This window comes from Thunnus albacares, chromosome 14 (genome assembly GCF_914725855.1).
Source record: "Thunnus albacares chromosome 14, fThuAlb1.1, whole genome shotgun sequence".
Lineage (NCBI taxonomy): Eukaryota > Metazoa > Chordata > Actinopteri > Scombriformes > Scombridae > Thunnus > Thunnus albacares.
In genome coordinates, this window is record NC_058119.1 from 14,801,148 (window position 1) to 14,821,259 (window position 20,112).

The following is a 20,112-nucleotide window of genomic DNA, read 5'->3' on the forward strand; positions in this document are numbered from 1 at the left end:
TTGTAATAGCTGTTGTATGAATACAAACCTTGTCATTAAACCCAAAATCAATTCCAGCATGAATGACAACTGTACAAACATACTATTTATAGTCATTTATTAGAGTAGTTCATTCATCTCATCGGCTTGCATTCATTTGCTGCACAGTAAGACTGCTTTATTGCTGTGAGCAGTGATATGATAGCCAACTGGTTGATCATTAGTGTGTTTGTGCCACTGACATGAGTGTCTTGCATAATAGTGCGCAAGTGCTTCGAACAGACAATCACTGTGCAAACTCAACATTAACTTGGCAGGTGCCGGACAGAACCAGAAGTACCAGAACATTAGTCTGGCAGCAGAAAAGACTGAGGTTGCTCTTGAGTCACGGAAGCTGTGAGAACAGTTGAGCAGCGTTTGTGCTCACAGAATGAAAAACAGTCCACAAATAGAGATTAAAAGTGAGGTAATTAATATAACCCCCATGGGCAGAAGACATTATCATTAATAAATTACATAGTTCAAGTTAAAAATATCTTCCTGAGAACACTCTGTTTTACATTGCATCAAGAAAATGATGTAATACTACTACTTAATTCATGATAGAGGTGGTTCTTCACCCTTTAATACGACAGCGTACACTAAATAAAGGTACATACAATGAATTTGGTCATGGTAAATGCAAATTCTATTTTTCAAACTGTTAATCATAACATGCTAATTACTGCAGGCTAATTAAAATTGGAAATGTGTCATCAACACTTGGAATGGATGAATAATAACAGTGGAGGATCACAGAGTCAGCACTGCTGAGGTAATTGTAACACAGTCACAGACATACTTAACCCTCTCAAAGGTCCGAGTAATGACACACAACAGCAAACTAATAGTACGTGACATTTAAAAAATAAGTGATGTCATACTCTTAAGTACACACTACAAGTAAGAGACCAACACAGAAAAAACAGAGACAAATTATAAACAATTACTTAAGGGAATAATTCCCATATTTTGGGAAATGAATTTGCTGTCTTATGGTGGTTAGGTGAGAAGATGAATATCTACACTAGTCTTGTGCGTTCATTAGAGAAACAGGTCCAGAATGTGTTTAGCCTAGCTTAGCACAAACACTCAAAGCAGGGGAAATGGGGCCAGGGGGCTTAAGAGTGTTTGCCCCAGAAACTCTGTTGGATACAAACACTGTCCCTGGGATCAGGGTGGCTCAGGGCTGGGCAGGAGGAACTGTGGATATAGTGCAGTCTTCTACTGGACCTTAGTGACAGCCTCATGAATGGACTCGGCAACGTAGTCGATGTTCTTGGTGGTCAAACCGCACATGTTGATACGACCACTGGCCATTAAGTAGATGTGTTTCTCCTTCACCATATATTCCACTTGTTTGGCTGCAATAAATAAAACAGAATCAGGTTTAATTAATCAGTATGTGTAATATTATGAACAAATGTTTAAATTCCTGCAGTAACTAGATACATCCAAGATTGGTTGCTACATCTTTATGTGTTTAGTCTAGGATGTGTATATTTGAGTCATGACATTATAGCACATTTGTAAGTTTCTGAAAACATTTTAACTTCCATGAGAAGTCAAACAATGTTTACAGACACCAGAATATTTTCCCCCCCAAGAGATGCAGTTAAGTCATGAATTTTTGTGTAACTGTAGCAACTTATGGTGCTAAATATAATCATTTCTGTGTGTGTGTGTGTGTGTGTGTGTGTGTGTGTGTGTGTGTGTGTGTGTGTGTGGTAATTAATGCGACAGTACATGTGTGCTTTCTGTGCATGGTCTGTGCACTTACTGTTGAGGCCTGTGAAGCTGAACATGCCAATCTGCTCTGTGATGTGGTCCCAGGTCCCCGGTGTCCCCTGAGCCTGCAGCTTAGCTTTCAGCTGAGCCCTCATCAACAAGACCCTGTCAGCCATGGTCTTCACGTTTGCCTTCCTGAAGTCAAAGAAATAGAAAAGAGTGACTCTACATTAGTACATACATTATTTTGATGACTGATACACTTTACATAGTGCTTTGAATGCTGACCATTCAGCAAAGAGCTCAGGTGAGTTAAGGGTGACGGCGACAATGCGAGCTCCCTGTGATGGTGGGTTGGACCAGGTCGTCCTGACAATCTTCTCCATCTGGGACAGAATTCGCTTCAGGTTGTCTGCATCACGAGCCACAACGGTCAGGTTGCCCACACGTTCATCTGATGGGACAAACACATGTCACATGTGAAACGATATTGCCGCTGTTGCTCTTTTTCCTGCAGGTGGCATAATTGACATATCTGCATCGACTGCAGGTCTAAACTGCTGCTACCATTAGGTCCAGACACTCAAGGCAGGTTTGAAACACCCTGAAGAAGGCGCAAGCCGAGACGCGTTGGTTTGTTTTTAATGACTCTAACCCACTGAAATAAAGGCCTTTTATTTTTCAAACCTACTTTGAGTGCCTGGACCTGGATTTTTTATGCCATTTTTTTGGTCATAATTCTTCCGCTCTTTTTGAATATTATTCCCTTCCATGAGCACCAGTGGTTCGAGGGACACCAGCAGCACTCCTGATACTTCTTTTTTTTGCTGATACTATTACTTTTCTTCCCCACGGATGGCACAAGTTTGCATGTGTAGAACAACCCTGACAATGACTAAACCGCTGTCTCCTGTTGAGAATCTGCTGAATGTGAGTAAGTTTGTGAGTGAATTACAAGTGTACATGTTTTTATTTTTTCATGGTAGCACAGTTTCAACTATATGCTATATTGAGCATACAGTTAATCATGTTTTCAAATATCCAAGTAAACCAGATTCTGATTTCCTTTCACCTATTCAGCAAGAACATGTGCATCTGGTTGAAACTTGCTTTGCTAAATATATATTGTAGTTGCACTGCAATCCAAGCTCAACCATTTAAATAATTAATCACTAGCTTGGTGAGCTTTTCACTGCACTTAACAAGACTCTAAGGATGATGCTTATCCTTTACTTAATGTTCAAATGTGGCCATATAAAGCATTTTGTCACTGTGATTAATATAAAAAATGAATTTTGCTCTGGACAATTAGTCACTCTCTTGTACAGCAACTGGATATTGGCTGGTAATATTTGCCCAGCCTATTATTATTTATCGGTCTGGTACTACGATCCATGTAAGTGAGTGCGTTAGTGCACCCAGGGGTCACTCACTGTAGAGGCCAAAGTTCTTGGAGAACGACTGAGCACAGAACATCTCAAAGCCCATGGAGACGAAGTAGCGGACCGCCCAGGCATCTTTCTCCAGACTGCCTGAGGCGAATCCCTGATAAGCCGAGTCAAAGAACACAAACAGCTTCCTCCTCTGGCAAAGAACAGGATAAAAAGATCAAACAATCACCACACTGCGATAAACATTAAGTATGCAAAACATGTCCCTGTTTAAACTGACGCCTCTTTCTTGTGGTTGAAACAAAAGTACAGACATCGTGTCTCTGTGTGAATGTATGTTTACAGTACCATCATAACTTCAGCAATCTTCTTCCATTGCTCCTGTGTGGGGTCTGTGCCAGTTGGATTATGGGCACAGGCATGCAGGACAAAGATGGAGTGCTCTGGACAACTCTGGGGGAAAGAAGAAGCGGTATTGTAAATTAAGTCGTTTACAATTAACTAGAGTCTGTATCGCACACTGCTTACCTCCAAGTCACCAAGGAAACCAGCCAAATCAAGGCCCCTCTTCTGTGCATCCCAGTACTTGTATGGACGGACATCCTCAAAGCCCGCATTGGCAAATACAGCATTGTGATTTTCTGGAACAAACAGATACCAGTGTGCTTATTTTATTGTTTATATTTCCTCTGGACACACAGGTGAATACTGCTTTATTACTGCTCATATCCTAACAAAAGATAACAAAAGAATATTTCTGATAAGATGTAACAGTCACATACAGTACATGTATTAACTGAACACTCTACTGACACCCTAACTCTTTAAGACTTATCTGGAAAGGTTCCAAAGATCAAAGTCCTTAAATGAGGAGGCAATTTCTAACCAGCATGTTCATTTTAACTTTGTGTGTGTGTGTGTGTGTGTGTGTGTGTGTGTACCCCAGGTAGGTGCGGACACATAGACAGGCGTCTTGGTGTTGTTGGTTCCGTTGTAGAAACGTCTGAGGAACTCTGCCCCCATCTTCAGAGCACCTGTGCCACCTAGACACTGAACGGCTCCCACCTGACAATGACAGAGACAGAAAGTTATTCTAAATGTAAATAAATCAAAGCTGAAACATAGTATAGCACTACACTACTGCACCAACCCAGTTCTTCTGTTATCCGTACACACCCTGTTCTCCTGGATGGCAGGGCTGTCGTCTCCCAGTGCGATCTTGGAGGCCGAGGATCTGAAATCAGGCAGGCCCAGGATGGGCAGGTACTCATGGTTCAGCCTGTCATCGTGCACAATGATCTTTTCCACCTTTTTCACCACTGGTAAAACCCATGGTTGGCCTTCATCTGTCCGGTAGGCTGATCAGGACAATTTAAGAAAACAAATATTATACAAAAGTGTTAAAAGAAGAGTGAAGGTAACTGGCTGTTGATTTTTGATATCATCAAGTATCAGTTTTAAGCCAGTAGCCACATTAGCAAAGTAGGTGGAGTTTATAAACCAATGATCATTTAAAAAATGGCCTTAGAGGCACATAGTCAGGTACATGTGTAATATTTATGATAATATCAATATTCACATCGAAATAACTATTCATGATGGATGCATGAGGACCTTGGTAAAATCACAGGAATGCAAAACCAACCCTCAAAGTATCACTTCAAAGATAATGTAACAGACATGTACTTTCATATGTTGTGTGTTCCTGATAAGGACTAAAGTATACAAAAGCCCTTTCACCCTCAGAGCAGAGACAATCAACTTTGCTTTCCAACTCACTACCATGCCCCAGGCTAAATATAATCCAACATGAGTATTTCTATTTCTTCCATGGGCTTGAAGCTACAGATCCTCTACAAAACAAATCATCAATCTCAAGTTCATGTGAAATTTAACAGATGTAGCAGTAGACATTGTGTGGCCTACATTTGCCAGCTGCTCAGTATCTGATGGCCATCTGCGGCGCTGTGTATCTTGCAGAGAGAAGGGGATTATGAGGCCTCAGTCAAGTACTAATCATGGGACTCAGGTAGCCTCGTCCTGCCACAGCAGAGCCGAGCAATCTTTCTCACACTGGTCCTTTGCAATGTAAGCAGCAAGGATTACTACTTTTAATAAGATTACCACTGAAAACTGTTGTACTGAGGACTAAAATGTGCCATTTGCTTGCATATTTAAACTCCTAAGAATGGCTTGTTCTTGTAACAAGAGGGTGAAGTAATCCAATCATCTCCCTTGTCCTCAGAGTGAGAGGTTATTATGCAGAGTTGCAGCAAGTGAGAGAGAAAGACGAAACCAAAGATGACAGGGGCAGATATTGTTTCACTGGCAGTGGTACACTGTTGCATAACAATGATATATTATCAACAAAGCTGCAATCAGTAGTGTGGAATGACATGTCAGCAAATAACATGGTCAGAGAAATCGACCAGTTACTACTGTGTATGACCTCTGCAGATAGTGAGGTTCTATCATTTCTAAATATATTAAACGTCATCTTCACAATCTCCAGATTATTCAGAAAGTAAACAATAAATGAACGGCTGTAACGTTACACCAAACAAGACATTTTGATACCCTGGTAGTCTATTTCCACAGTAAATAATGCTTCTGTCTGTGTTACAGGTGTTACAACGAAATCTGTGACCCGTCAGATTCTGTGACGCTCGCTATTGGCCATAAGTTTCTGCTGCCAGTCACCAATTATTTGACCGCATCTATATACTATGTGTTAAAAAATTATGTTAACAGACATCAAAATTTATTACCCTCTCTGAATATTATGGGGTCACAATTTTGGGTTAACGGCTATCAAAATTTGTGTCCCTATCTGCATACTATGAAATCACCATATTTAGCATCTGCTATCAAAATACAATATGTGACCACCATCATAATACCATGTTAATTATAAAATAGGTTAAATTCCTAATAAGGTCACATAATAGTACGGGTCTCGGAATTCGTCGTAACACCGGCTGCAGCTAAAATCTTCAAGCTAGCTCTGGTAGCTAGCACTCAGACTGACTGGTTGCTCTGGGATACCGTTACCATGGCTAACGCGGAGTTAAATGACGTTCAGACTTCAAAACTTACCTCCCACGCCGAGGTTCACCTTCTTGGGAAATTCGTCGTTATTGAAATCCTGGGTCAGCTTAAAGACAGCCACGGGAGCTGCTTGGGGAACTTCAGCAAACACCGACATAGTTGCAGCAGTTTGTAGCGACAACGAGCGACAAGCAGTTAACGGGACAGTTAACGGGAGGAAAGAGGACTTTCACCTTCAACTTGGATTTGGGGAATGTAGAGGAGGCGTGAGCGGATTTACCAATAGAAATGTAGCTGTGTGTGCCAAGCCAATCCCGGCAGTGATCCCGGTTAGGTTAAAGTTCAGGAAAACACAGGCATAGAGGGTGTTGACCAATGAATACCTCTGCAGGATAACTGACAAATGTCACAACAAATGTCTGGCGTTGATGTAAGGGGGTGGTTCATAATTGCACTGCAATACAGGATTTAGCCACAAGATGGTGCCACAACCCAGTAAAAGATTATATTAGGATCCCTTTACTAGCCACTGATCATATCCACTGGTGGTGGGATTTGCTCTGCACAGTGTTTTGTCTTCTATTTATAGATAAAAATAACTCATATAAAGGGCAAATGGCTCACAGGCAATAGCTCAGTCTCACGTTGCTTAATCCTCATCAGTGCAAGCACTGTTTCAGATGGGAGGCCATACATCCCATCATAAATGTCAATTTGAACTCTAACTGAATAGACAGCTATTACGCTCAGGCTCGACACTGAGTAAGTGCATGTAAGGCTGTGTAAATGAGTGTGTGCAGGGATCTTCATCTGTTCTGTCCTGAGGGCCTCGGCTGAGCTATGGTGTAAACACGCCGGCTCCTCTGTGCTCTCCCCGCAGCTGTCTGCAGGAGCTGAAGTGGATGATAAATGAAAGCCACTCCAAGCCTGCTCCCCTCTACCAGGAGCTTCACTTTGTTGGAAAGTTTTTCAGCCACACTAGAGGTAGGACTGTCTGTCTGGTACAAATGAAGTTGCTGGATTGTCCAACCTAGTTAATCTCAGTAATAATGGAATACATTGAGCCAGTCACATGTTCAAATAAAGCATAACTTAGTAGAAGCCATACTGTAGTTAAAAGTTAGATTAGGATTTTACACACAAAATATATGATCAGAAAAATGTGATGCATAGTTATAGATTGAACTCTGGAACCATTTATACTGTAAAATAGCTAAAATTAGCCTCACATCTACCTGCTACGGCATTAAAATGGTGCTCACATGTTTATGCTTCAGTAATGATAATAATCCTCTAATATAATATAACAATAACAAAATAATATAATACTCTGAACGAGGCAGGTCTGCATAACAAGCACTTTGATACTTCAAAGAACATTTTGCTGCCGACACTTCCATACTTTTGTAAATGTAAGTAAAGGTTTGAATGGAGGACTTTTACTTATAATAAAATAATACTCACACTATAGTATCACTACTTTTACATAAGTAAAAGTTCTTCATAGTTATTCTACTGTATCACTGATTGGTTTATTAATGGTTAATAAATTATTATCAATGCTTTATAGAAAAAAGTCATAATTCATAAGTCTTTGCTTGCTCTTAATGTTACTGTCGATGGAGGGGCTACTATATGGTCCAACCTAGTTTGTGTAGTTAAACTCACTGATGATGCTTAACACATTAAGCCAGTATGACTTTCTGATAAGGCATGCTTTATAGGAGTTTATAATTTGCTTTATTAATGGTTAATGAACCATTAATTAATGCTATTTTGCTCAGTAATACAGCATTTGTAAGGACACATTTGAGGTTGCAGGAAATCTGTATGGCTAAATCTGCAGTTCTACATGTTAAAATGTAAAATAAGTAAATGCATGAATTAATGTGTAAGAGAACTGTCTTATAATATTAATTATTAATAAGGATAACTTTTTGGGTTAGGCTGCAAAAATATAAATCTGGCTGGTAAATCAGGAGTTGTAAATATTGACAAGTAAAACAAGTGAACTGATTTGCAGCTCTTTTCCAGAAGGTGAAAGTGGTCTAACAAGTCACTGTTATCTTCCTGATAAATTACAGAGCAACCTGAAAAGACAAAGCAAGTAAGGTGTTCTTCACAACCTGGCAGCCCCAAAGTTTTCTTACTTAATCATAGGTTATAAATCATCCAAAAACCATTACAATAAGTTATCAACATTAAATCATCAGTTACGCCCTATAAACCCCTCATAAATTATACTTTACTAGAAAGTGGTTCAGTTATTCCTGATAGCTATCACAGAACATTGAGTTATTCTTTTCCCCTTCTGTTTCGTCCCAGATGTTACTCACTTTCCCCATACCTGGTACCACCCCCAGTCATCTCCTCGCTTCACTTTGACAGTAGATGTTTTCATTCTTTCCGACCAGGTGAGGGTGTCTCGTATGTTAGCTATCACTGTCAGCCCTGCAATTATGGGATTTGAGCTCCCAGAACAAGGCTTGGGGGCCCAGGGCAGGGTTTGGTGTGTACGTACTAGGGAGGCCCCGGGGCCACGGTGTGGGCTGTGATGTGAAGTGTGAGTCAGAGCAAGGAGTGACAGGAGTAGCCGCTGGCAAGACAGTGCCCATAGGGAGAGTGTGTCACATCCAGATCAATGCGTTAGTCAGCCAAACATTCACAGGCAATGTCTCTGCATTTCCCTGACAGTGATATGTGGAACATTTATTTTGGCATCTACCTGTGTAATGCAAATATGACAAAAAAAGAGTAGTGCCAACAAGGTTTCTTTTATCACAGTGTTTTCATTTTGCATGCAGGTTATCACTGCTCCTGTGGTACGCTGACACTAAAACACACAAAGGCACACATTCAGGCACAAGACAGACACATTCCAGCGGCGGTATCACAGAAACACAAACAGGAGTGTGTGTGCACATATACTGCAGCACATTCCAAGGGGGACGTTGCAGCGTTGCACACATGTAGCGATGGCCTCTGTGTCTCTGGGTCAGGGAGCTGTGGTGAGTGACCACCTTTTTAGCTCCCCGCCTTGTTTGTTTTCCAAAGACAGTGTCATCAATTCTCTAACAAGGGACTAGACACAGCAACAACACGGAGCGCAGGACCTCCCTGTTGCTCCCTGTGTAGTCCAATGACTGATGGAGCATGCATGCAGTAACAGACATCAGTGCTCTGTGTGCCTGACTACATTCCAACAAGTGTGTTTGTGTGTAGGTCTGCGCAAGTTTGTGTATGTGCGCCTTTGTGTGCTCCGTTTGATATTGTGACAATCTGTGTTTTGTTTTTTTTTTCTTGCAGTAATGATCATAAGATATTGTGCATGCAAACACGCTCACATTGTGCACCCGACAAAGGACCAAGAATACCGGATCCAACTATTAATACCTCTACGATCAAAGAAAACCGTTTGATTGAACAGAAGCTGCTTGGATTAGTGTATTCAAATGAAATTCAAATTTAATTTTTCAGATAATACAATAATTACTCTGGAAAATGCAAATTCTCAGACATCCCATCGCTAACACACCCTTGGCTATCTATATTTTTGAAGTGCAAATACAGGAATCCCACACTGGCAACCACATTGTTTCCACAGTTAAACTAGTGTGTTAATACATACATACATACATACATACATACATACATACATACATACATAGTCATACATGCTACTCACACAAAATTAAATGAACTTAGAGTAATTTTGGGAAACATTTTAGGAAATACAGCTGTTTTCTTTTTGCCGGCAGTTAGATGAGAAGGTTGGTATCAGTCATCTCACCTAAATAATGGCAAATAATTGTAATTCCTAAAATGTTGAACTAATCCTTTAAATTTACATTGCTTGTTTCTAAATAAAAGTACAAAATTTTAATGTATTTTATGTATAAATGGATACTGTCCGTATATTTGATCCAAGTTTTGACTTTTGGCAAGTATTGTAATATCTATAAAGGTCTGCTAATATGCTTGTCACTCACGGCTTCGCTCTGATCTGGCCTTTACCCTGCAAGGCTGAAATGGGTGGAACCTCAAACACAAGGTCTACAGTATGCTATTCTAATTGATTGATGTTGTCTTTTGGCCAGCTCAGCCTCTCTAGACCTCAGCTTTACACAAATATGCATGCTAAGAAACAAAGACAGGAAGTGGAAGACTCATGACTGAATTTTCACCCTCACTGCTCATTTTTGTCTGCATAAATAGTTAAAGCGAACTGCTATGAAGAAAAAAAGAGAGAGAGGTCACAAGAACCCTGACTGCATGTACTGGGATGTGTAATGATGTAATATTTGATCAATGCTAATAAGGATATTAACTTTTTGCACCCTGCCATCTACAGAGAGGTCAGAGTTCAGGGTCAGCTACAAACCAGGGATTCAGGAGGGCGGATGCCTGCAAACACTGGAGCTTGAACCAAAGTCCTTCAGTTGAAGGACAGTCTCCTTGTTCGTTATGATAGCATGCAGCTTGAACTTGGTAATGCGTATTAGCGGAGATAAAGCACACTGGAACAATATTGCTTGGTATTTCTAATAGTAATTATTTACAAAAATTGAACTTTATACGTTGGGAGTCAGAGCTTTGCCAAAACAAGCTGTCACTGTGATAAAGATACCACTCTGGTTGCTATAGAGACGGCAGCATTTTCTCACAAGGATGTTTACCTCATGAAGCCAGGATACATGCATGCTTTTATTTCACAGCAACATTGTCTCTCCCAGGAGAGCCATTACAGCCGTGAGCAAGCAAGAGAACATCCCTCCAGTAGCAAGCTGAACTTGATCCAACCTCTTGATATTTTTAAAATGATTTTACCCAGCACTGGCCAAGTACGACAGAGCATACAAGCAGCTAATGAGAGTACTAAAGGCCCACGCATCCTATTCAGTGAGAATCCGTTTTCCCTGCAGCGTCTTTATCTACATGGCCTGTGTGGCAGCGGAGAGGATAAGCATATTTAGGTTGCATGTTTCCTCCCAAACTACATTCCCAACACCGTAGATCACAGACATCACAGCCCTTACATCCCTCTTTTAGCACTTATATATACAAACACACACCTGCTGGGGCAAGGCTGTCTGAAAGAGAATTACAGCAGGCTAATTTATGAGACCCAAGCGAGGGCAAAGGGCAGGGGACCCAGACGGACCTGACCTCACTTCCTCCTCTCATGGCCCTCATGGCCCATGCTGATACACAGATCAGGGGTTTCTCAAACGCTCACAGTGTTTCAAACAAACTACCTAACTTGGATATCTTTTTCTAACCTGGTGAGCCCTGAGGAACTGCTGCACCATACAAGTTACCTATCACCTAGTGGAATATTTGGCACTTTCAGAGCCAAAGGTGAGCGGGAGAGAACAGGGTTTTGCTAAAAATCTGGCCCCAGGCTCGCCTCTGGCCTCCTCATTTCCTCCAGTGAGAAGGCGCTGTCATCCGTCACTCGGGCCCAGGCAGGGGTACAATAGCACAGTCTAGGTCCTGGCTACTGACACCATCACATGGGCTGCTGATAAGACTCACCTTCCGGGACCCAGAACATAGCCATTAGTGACAACACAACAGTTTGGTCCTTTGCCATTATTACTGATGACCATGAAATAAAAGGGGAAAAGGAAAGCACATTATGAGCCACATGAGGCATGCATACAGTCTGCGTATAATTCTGCTCTCTTCTCTATATTTTCAAGGTCTAATTTTCCCCTCATCACTTCCACATTGCAACATGCCGGAGAAAAGCTATCACACCCAATCTTGGACTCGCACACAACATGGAAAACAAATCATGCGGACACACTTAAGCTAATCTATTTTCCTAATCCTGATGCCACAATCTAGTGTTGTTATTGGCTAAGACAAATGGACAGTCATACTTCAGTTCCTCATCACACATCTAGGCTGTTATAGTAACACCTGTAAACAACCAGCTCCTTTGTAGAAAGATGTTAAGTGCTCCTCTACAAAGCTCTGTCAAGTCATAATAACAGACATCCTTTCTTTCAATACACACACATGCATGAGGCCTGTACAGTGCACCCACAGACACTGTGAGGTGTTGATGCTTTCTTTACGCAGAGTTTACCACTGCGGTAAAACCATCAGATACCACTCGCCTCTCGGGTTTACATGCAGACCACAGGGGAAAGATAATTACAGTCATTACCAGGTCATCAAACTTCCATACTGTGTTCAGGGATCTGCTGTCTTTAGAGAACATTCAAGCCTACATCCCCAAAGTGGATTGGTTTTTCTGGGTTTGCAAACCTCTGATATGAATATACACCTGCCACTCTGCACTGCAGAAGACACTGCTTCAACAGGTTTGCCTGCCAGAGATATGGAGAGAAGAGGGAGAACAAGAAGAAACTTGTTCAGCACTGCCTGGCAAGCCACCAGTTTTAAAGAACTCACCAGAGAGTGAATTAAGAGGATGATTGAAACGTGAATATGTGGATAGTATCAATATCCAACAAATTAAACTCTTTGTATTTATCTTGTTCTGTGTTCTGCAGACTATCCGTGCTGACCTCTCCGTATGTCTGACCTTACCCAGCTTATCGAGATGATTCTGAAATTAAGATGATGTATTGGAGAGTCGCATTCATCACCGAGCAGCTCCTTGACACTCTCGGGGAGTCTGGGTTTTGTTACAGGCAGGAAACAGACTCTTCCGCTCCGTAAACACGGTTCTCTGCTTGGCCACTTTTTGGGCTGGCGGTGGCACGCGAGGACCACTGATGATGATGGTCAGTTAAGGAGTCGAGCCAGCCATATGAGCGCGCGTGCGTGTTTTGGGGTTATGGCTAATTAGGCCGTTAGTGCGTAACCGGAGTCGCTGGCCCATGACGTTTTGAATTCTCATGAATACGGCCGCTAGTGGCCTTTAAAGACTGTAATAACACTTTGCAGTTAAACACATACTAATCTAAATTACTTTATTTTCTTTTCTTGTTCTTTGTTTCTGTTTTGCCATTATATAACGTATATTGTTTGGTTGTCTCTTTGAATAATTGCACTCAATAAACAGGACAGAGTAAATATTTGGGAAATACACTGGCTCGATGTACTGCTTTTGGGGGGCATTTATGAGTCAATACATTCCAGTAAAGTCCTTCAATAAATTCCACCTAACACGCGCAAAATCACATTCAACAGCCCCAAAAATAACCAGTGGTTGTCCTTAGAAGTAAATTCTAAGGAGGACTGTAATGTAAGATGTTTTCAGCAGTATCCCAGCAGGGCGCAAACTCAAATGACCATCCAAAATCTCCTTTTATTTTTACGGGGCTACATTTGGAAATGTTAAATCCTTGTATACACTCATGCCTATTTTCTCCGCAGACCTAATTCCTTTCTGTGCTTTTCCACTCCACTTAAATGGCCCGTTTTAAAGACATGGATCTTTAGAAGAGGGGAAGACGCTGCCCTAATCTAAACAGCGCCTTGTTGATGGTGAGCGGATGAGATTATGTCGGCGTACCTCCTTTTCTTTCCACACAGTTTAGGAGCAATGGGCCTTCGGAGCCTGGCGCCTGCACTTGGCCACTGATAGGCGACCGGCAGAGAGGTGTCCCGTTTCAGGATATTTGCCCTCTGACACTCAGGTAAAATTAAGCAGAAATTTAAGACATTTTTCTTTTGTTAAGTATCTCTTAAATATGACCAAACCTGTTGGGAATACTGTGAATCTGCAAACAAGTCGTACTTGAGCCAAACGTTAAGGGCATTTTCTGTCTAAACTAAACATAACGTATCTTTTTGAAGCAGGTGACATTATTATAATAATTGTTATTATTATTACTATTATTGCAGCAGTTTATCGAATTAAACTATTTTGTGGCGACACTCAATCTCTCAAATGATTCAAAGGACTTTTTCTGTATCCCATTAATTACCGTATATGATACAGATATTTTGCATTGAGCAAGCTGTCTTAATATTTTATCCAAGGTTGGGGGTTTTTTTCGGAGATACTGGCGTAATTTCAAGGGAAAGTATCATGGCTATATTTTTTGAAATAATTAAAAAAAAAAAAAAAAACTCTTACAACTTTCTCAAAATAAGGAGACATAAATACACGACATGGTCCTAAAATATATACTTCATGCCTCTTTTGGTTGCCAATTTTATCTCATTTCCCACAGTCGCGGCATATTATCTTATCCATGGATTGCCGAGACAGGAAACGAAGATATGCCTAATCTGAAAAACCACCGTAGTGATGATGGGAAGAGCTGTGGTGCCGTGGGACCATCCAACAGATAATAAGTGGTTTTCAAGTTTAGATAAACTCAACCAATTACTTAGATGCCCAACCATATTAAGGCTTATGCTATATAGGCTATACTCTCTTATCATATAGATTAAAAGGCACGTGTGCTATTTTCATTTTTGGTGGTGTTGTTTTCTTTTGGGAAAACAACATTTCGTGTGATCAAATCTTTATCTTTATCACATTTAACGGTCTTAGAAGAGTTGATGGTGTTGATATTATTTCATAAATTAGGTCTATAGGTCTTCCTGACTCAGAGAGAGAGAGAGAGGGAGAGAGACAGAGAGAGAGAGAGAGAGAGAGAGAGAGAGAGAGAGAGCTCTGTCAATCCCTCCCCCGCTTCAGGACGTCACTGAAAGGGAGAGGACAGCATCTTGGCTGACCCAGCTCTTTCTCTAGATAACTGAATTCAGCCAACCAAACAGGATCGACCTCTCGCTCGCTCTCTCTCTTTCTTTCTCTCTCTCTCTCTCTGCCCTCCAGCCGTAAACACACAGCCAAAGGAGAGGGATGTCACAGCTGAAAGAAAGCCAGTCCCTCTCGATCTGCATGAAAAACAAGCAGTGCGCGACCATTCTTCACGCTTACGCACGGGGTATTTATTTCTTTTACGCGCGCGGCGAAGACAAACTGGTCCAGTTTTGGGCCTGTTGACCATTTACTGTCTGTCACCTCTCTGTTGGTGGTAATAATGCTTCCCAGTCCGGTCATAACTTCTTCCACCACGCCTTTTTCTGTGAAGGACATTCTGAAGTTAGAGCTGCAGCAGCAATCTCAGCAACACCAGCTCCAGTTTATCTCCTGCTTCGGTCTCTCTGGTGCGCTCTCACAACCGGGACCTTTCCCAAACAAATCGTTTCGCTCCCATTCACCGCCCTCCTGCATGCTGGCCGGCAGGGACAGTCCAAGTCCCATCAGCTCCGGCCTCTCGGAGAACGAGGAGAGGATGTCGTACCTCAACGCGCTGACTGTACATGACCGACTGGCGGAGTCTGGTCTGCCGGTGGAGATGTTCAGCAACCCGGCGCAGAGCCACTCTGCAGACCTCCGGCTGGAGACCGAGCAGGAGGACACCAGTGAGTACACAGTCTAATAATAAAGGTGTTCGTTCAGAAGTCAGTGAGGATGGTGATGATGGTAGCTGTATTTATTATTGATAGCTGTAAAAAAAAAAAAAAAAAAAAAAAAAAAAAATAGCAGAGACCCAGATTATAGATGATACTCGCATTAAACACTGAAAAATCTGACAGTTTCGCGGAAATGTACGGCAAATTTTCCAAACAAACTTTAATCGACATTTCTGGAGAAAAAATATGAGAAGATACGATATAGCACGTGTTGATTCATGTATGAATTACGATAAAATTATCATTAACTGCACAGACTGTATAACATAAGAGTATAGAACTATAGGTCCTCAATGGTGGGATTTTTTTGTTTTGTTTTGTTTTCTATGGATAAAATAAATACATGTATACGTTTTGGCTTCATTTTTGCTCTGGAATGATACTACCACTAAAATTTAGATTAAAATATATTTCTATATATATACACACACACATATGGAGTGCCACACCTTGCACATTTGATGAAAATACAGCAAAGTGTTATTCCAGGCTATACATTTACCGCCAACTATTTCAATTACTGTTCATAAAGTTTGCAGGCATTTAAGTCTTGTTTACACCTGTACTGATTTATCTACTTTTAAAAATCCGCTAAAGTCACAAAACCAAATTACATTCTAAACTACTAAAACTAAACGTATTTTTTATACTTGTCTTACAGTTTCCCATATTTACCCTGAATGCGCATTTAATCGTCAGAGAAATCTCAGTGTGAAGCTTGTAGCCTTCTTACACTTATTGACAACTATTTCATCAAAATTTCCTCCGAATTCACTTTCAATTAAATATACTTTGTAATCACTTTAACACATCTGGATGTATATACTCACATATTCAGATATTATTTTAAAAAGCTGGCGTGATAATTTCTTATCTAGTGCACTTTCATTTTTTTCTGGTAATGTTTGAAGAATGATTAAATAATTAAAGGTTAATACTATGAAAAAAAATATCTAAATCATATGCAGGACAATTTTCAGTTTTTAAAAAACTGCCACAAAATTATTTGCTAAAGAAAAAATGTTTTCCCTCAAACCTTTAAGACGACAAAGACTGAAATAAATAATCTGATGTAGATATCAGTGTTAGTAGATAAGGACATCGTAGATTGTGCGATAAATGTTGCCAAAATGGATCATGCATAATTAGCAGTTATAAATATTTCCCTTTCGTCTCCATGCAGAGAGCTGCGGTGCGTTGCGGGCTGAGTGTGAGGACGCAGACTCGGAGAAGACCGCTAATAAACAGCAAAGGACCAGGAGGAAACCTCGCGTCCTTTTCTCCCAGGCTCAGGTGTTCGAGCTGGAGCGGCGGTTCAAGCAGCAGCGCTACTTGTCCGCCCCGGAGAGAGAGCACCTGGCCAGCTCGCTGAAACTCACCTCCACCCAGGTCAAGATCTGGTTCCAGAACAGGAGGTACAAATGCAAGAGGCAGCGGCAGGACAAGACTCTGGAGATGGCAGGCCATCACCATCACCACCACCATCCACCTCCGCCGCCCAGGAGGGTGGCTGTGCCGGTGCTGGTCCGGGACGGGAGGCCTTGTCTGACTGGATCCCAAAACTATAACACCTCTTACACAGTCGGAGCTCCAAACCCGTACAGCTACAATGGCTATCCGGCCTACAGCTACAACAACTCGGTGTATACTAACACTTACTCTTGTACTTATTCTAGTCTACCTGCTCTGCCGCCCAGTAACACCACTGCAAATGCGTTGATGAACATGAATTTGGGGAATCTTGGAGCACAGACGCAAAGCCAGGCTCACCAAGGACCAGTGGTCACACCCTGTCAAGGAACTCTGCAGGGCATCCGGGCATGGTAGCGCAGTTTTTACGCACAATCACAGCTAGAGGAGACTTCTCTGGGATAGCTGAATGGACTCAAGTCAACTAATGCAATGAAAGCACATTTTAAAACTCTAAAGAAAATACATGGCTTCCAGGCGGGCCTTCAAGGAAACTCTAACCCGCTACAGTTGACTGAGATACAAACCATATACAGATTTTTTTTTTTCCTCTCTGAGCCTCAATGTTTATAAAACGTATTAAAACTGCTGTTGGATATTTGATTGTTGGACTGAATGTTTCCGATAAGACTGTGCGTAATTTGGCATATTGAGGATCAAAAAGTAATGTATTAACATTTCCATAAAAACAAACACATGCTTTTATCAATAGCCTACAGAATTAGAGTAATTATTGATCCAAGTGGACCCATTCAATCGCCTTCCTCATGCAGTTTTATAAAGTATTATGTTGTTTTTCATTTTTTAACATGCAGAGTGACTTGTGTTTGGCCAGTAGCCTTTTCTATGAAACAAAGTGCGTGACATGGAGTGGTATATTACCTGATTAAAACGGACGCTTGTTTACCAGGACTGTTTTTTATGCGCATAACGAAATGACGATGATAATTAACATTATACAACAAACATAATGGCACAATTTTTTTTATGTTGTCCTTTGGTGTGTATGTGTGCGTGTATGTGTTTGTGTGTGTGCGCGTGTGCCAGATTTTTTCATTCACTTTTATTAATAACAGGCTTATTAAGATATATAAAATATATATAAATAAAACATATAGAGAAAAAAAAGCACAGAATATAAATATGTGATGATGCATTTCTTTATGCCAATGCGACGTTCCCGATGCGTTATTACGTTTTAACATTTAGATTATATGAATATGGATTTGGAAATTCAAATAAATAAATAAATATTGCCTTGGGTTTATTTTTCAAGCATACGTAGCTTTAGGTCGTTTCTAAAGCCAGGCAAACGTTTTCTTTTCCTGTGAGAAAGCTTGTCGCAGACCTTGGTCTGAGACAAGAACCAGAAACAGTGAGAATGTAGAGGCGAGCTAATGTCCGGTCAGGATTCAGAGATGGACATTAACCAGACAGCCGCATCCTCAGGACCCACAGAGCACATAAACTCACAAAGCTTTGGATAATAAATATAGTTGGATTTATTTTATCTTTGTTAATGCCTGACGCTGAAATATATCGTTCTCCAGTTAAAACAAGATAAGCTACTTATATAATACTAATATTAATCATCACCATGTGTTTGGCAAGAATTGACAATAAATCTAGAATAATTACTCTTTTTTTTCATTCACACACACACGCCATTAATTAGTAACAGTGTTAAACAAACACCTTCACCTCCCAGGCATGGTCGAATACGCAGACACTAAGATGTAAAGGAGATGAATGACAACGTAAACAGAGTGTTTGTCTCCTCTGATAGCCTCACTGGCCACTTCCCCTGGCTACTGCACTGCCGGTAGGACATACCTGGTGTCAGTCCTAAGTGCTGCAGAGTCACTAGTGTAAATAGAGCTGGCGACAGGGCGGCGATGCCTGAGGACGCGGCCTGGCCACGGCTGCCCTGACAGGCGCTGCGATCGCTATCTCCTGCTTCCAAAGATAGCAGCTCGGCTCATCGCAGAGCGAGGCGTGGAGTTTCCCAAAACAAAGTCTCCAATGGCAACCACTAAGCAGCTCACAAAAGAACCAGGGCCCAAATATAGAGAGGGAAAAGTGCGTGGAGAAGCAGGAGTAAATTAAGGCTCAGTCATTAGGTGTTTGTCAGGACTATAGCCTTCTGGGAGAATTTAAAATCAGTTTGGAATGGCCCAATGATAAAGGGTGTGGATGTGGTACACTAAAAAAATAAGCTCTGAGATAAAGTTGTAGTTTTGCTCTATATAAATAAACCTTACTGTGAAAGCCACTTGATGCATCACATGCATCACAAGATTTAAACATATTTTTCTAGCGTTTGTGCGTTTTTCCGCATGATCCAAACCATCATGTAGAGAAGAAATACAGACAGAAATTATTTTCTACACACAGAAATTATTTATAATTGCAGAGTGTCCAGTTTTAGATAAGATACATGCACTTTGAATATAGTCCACTAATCCAGAGGAAAATAGCAAGCAAAGGAAAGGGAGATTGAAATTATGAGTGTATTTGGATGCGGATTATAAAGCATAAAAGGTGCTTATAGCTATGAGTGAGTGTGTGAGTGAAGGATACGCTGCGTTCAGAAATGATAATCAACACTATTTTATATTAGCAAGAAAAACCTCTCATGGTTTTGCTGAATTCAAACGTTAAATTTTTTTATTATGGTGATGACATTTCGTGGTTTGAACACATGTAAGTTCGCTTCAATGTTTCCCATCCAGACATGTTTTGACACCCGTGAGCTGAATTGCGCACTGCGGCAAACAGAGAGAGATTTCTCTGTTTAGTCAGAGGAAGAAAACAAAATAACAGAGGAGGCAGATCACTGCATCTGTCATCACGTCTCCTCAATAGGCCTGCTGATTGTGTAATGTGTGTGCGCGAGAGAGAGAGGAAGAGGCGTGGGGGGGGGGGGGGGGGGGGGAGGAGTTGCCATGCATCTTTTCTTTTTACGCACCCCCTGTAACTTTGGAAATCACTTATCATCACCACACGGCGGCGCTACTCACCTGTTTCAGCAGCAACCTTCATACGG

The 20,112-nt window shown here is 41.2% G+C and overlaps 2 protein-coding genes across 2 annotated transcripts; one reads left to right on the forward strand and one right to left on the reverse strand.

Annotated features, from left to right (window-relative positions):
• Window positions 1–82: 82 nt before the first annotated feature.
• got1 (glutamic-oxaloacetic transaminase 1, soluble) lies at window positions 83–6,446 on the reverse strand. Its single transcript, XM_044373325.1, has 9 exons — window positions 6,234–6,446; window positions 4,314–4,495; window positions 4,079–4,202; window positions 3,666–3,778; window positions 3,486–3,590; window positions 3,180–3,330; window positions 2,035–2,200; window positions 1,799–1,941; window positions 83–1,382 (listed from the first exon to the last, which is right to left on the reverse strand). The coding sequence occupies exons 1-9, from the start codon at window positions 6,340–6,342 to the stop codon at window positions 1,243–1,245; spliced, it is 1,233 nt and encodes a 410-aa protein (XP_044229260.1). The 5' UTR covers window positions 6,343–6,446; the 3' UTR covers window positions 83–1,242.
• Window positions 6,447–9,925: 3,479 nt separating this feature from the next.
• nkx2.3 (NK2 homeobox 3) lies at window positions 9,926–18,074 on the forward strand. Its single transcript, XM_044371981.1, has 2 exons — window positions 9,926–15,545; window positions 16,780–18,074. The coding sequence occupies exons 1-2, from the start codon at window positions 15,161–15,163 to the stop codon at window positions 17,421–17,423; spliced, it is 1,029 nt and encodes a 342-aa protein (XP_044227916.1). The 5' UTR covers window positions 9,926–15,160; the 3' UTR covers window positions 17,424–18,074.
• Window positions 18,075–20,112: the final 2,038 nt, after the last annotated feature.

What these genes read in the sequence shown, in the direction of transcription:
- got1 (XM_044373325.1), bottom strand. Translation starts at nt 6,342, where the DNA reads ATGTCGGTGTTTGCTGAAGTTCCCCAAGCAGCTCCCGTGGCTGTCTTT. An exon ending in GTTTCCTTGGTGACTTGGAG is followed by an intron (nt 3,591 to 3,665) that starts GTAAGCAGTGTG and finishes TCTTTCCCCCAG; the next exon opens with AGTTGTCCAGAGCACTCCAT. An exon ending in CAGCTTCACAGGCCTCAACA is followed by an intron (nt 1,383 to 1,798) that starts GTAAGTGCACAG and finishes TATTTATTGCAG; the next exon opens with CCAAACAAGTGGAATATATG.
- nkx2.3 (XM_044371981.1), top strand. Translation starts at nt 15,161, where the DNA reads ATGCTTCCCAGTCCGGTCATAACTTCTTCCACCACGCCTTTTTCTGTG. An exon ending in GACCGAGCAGGAGGACACCA is followed by an intron (nt 15,546 to 16,779) that starts GTGAGTACACAG and finishes GTCTCCATGCAG; the next exon opens with AGAGCTGCGGTGCGTTGCGG.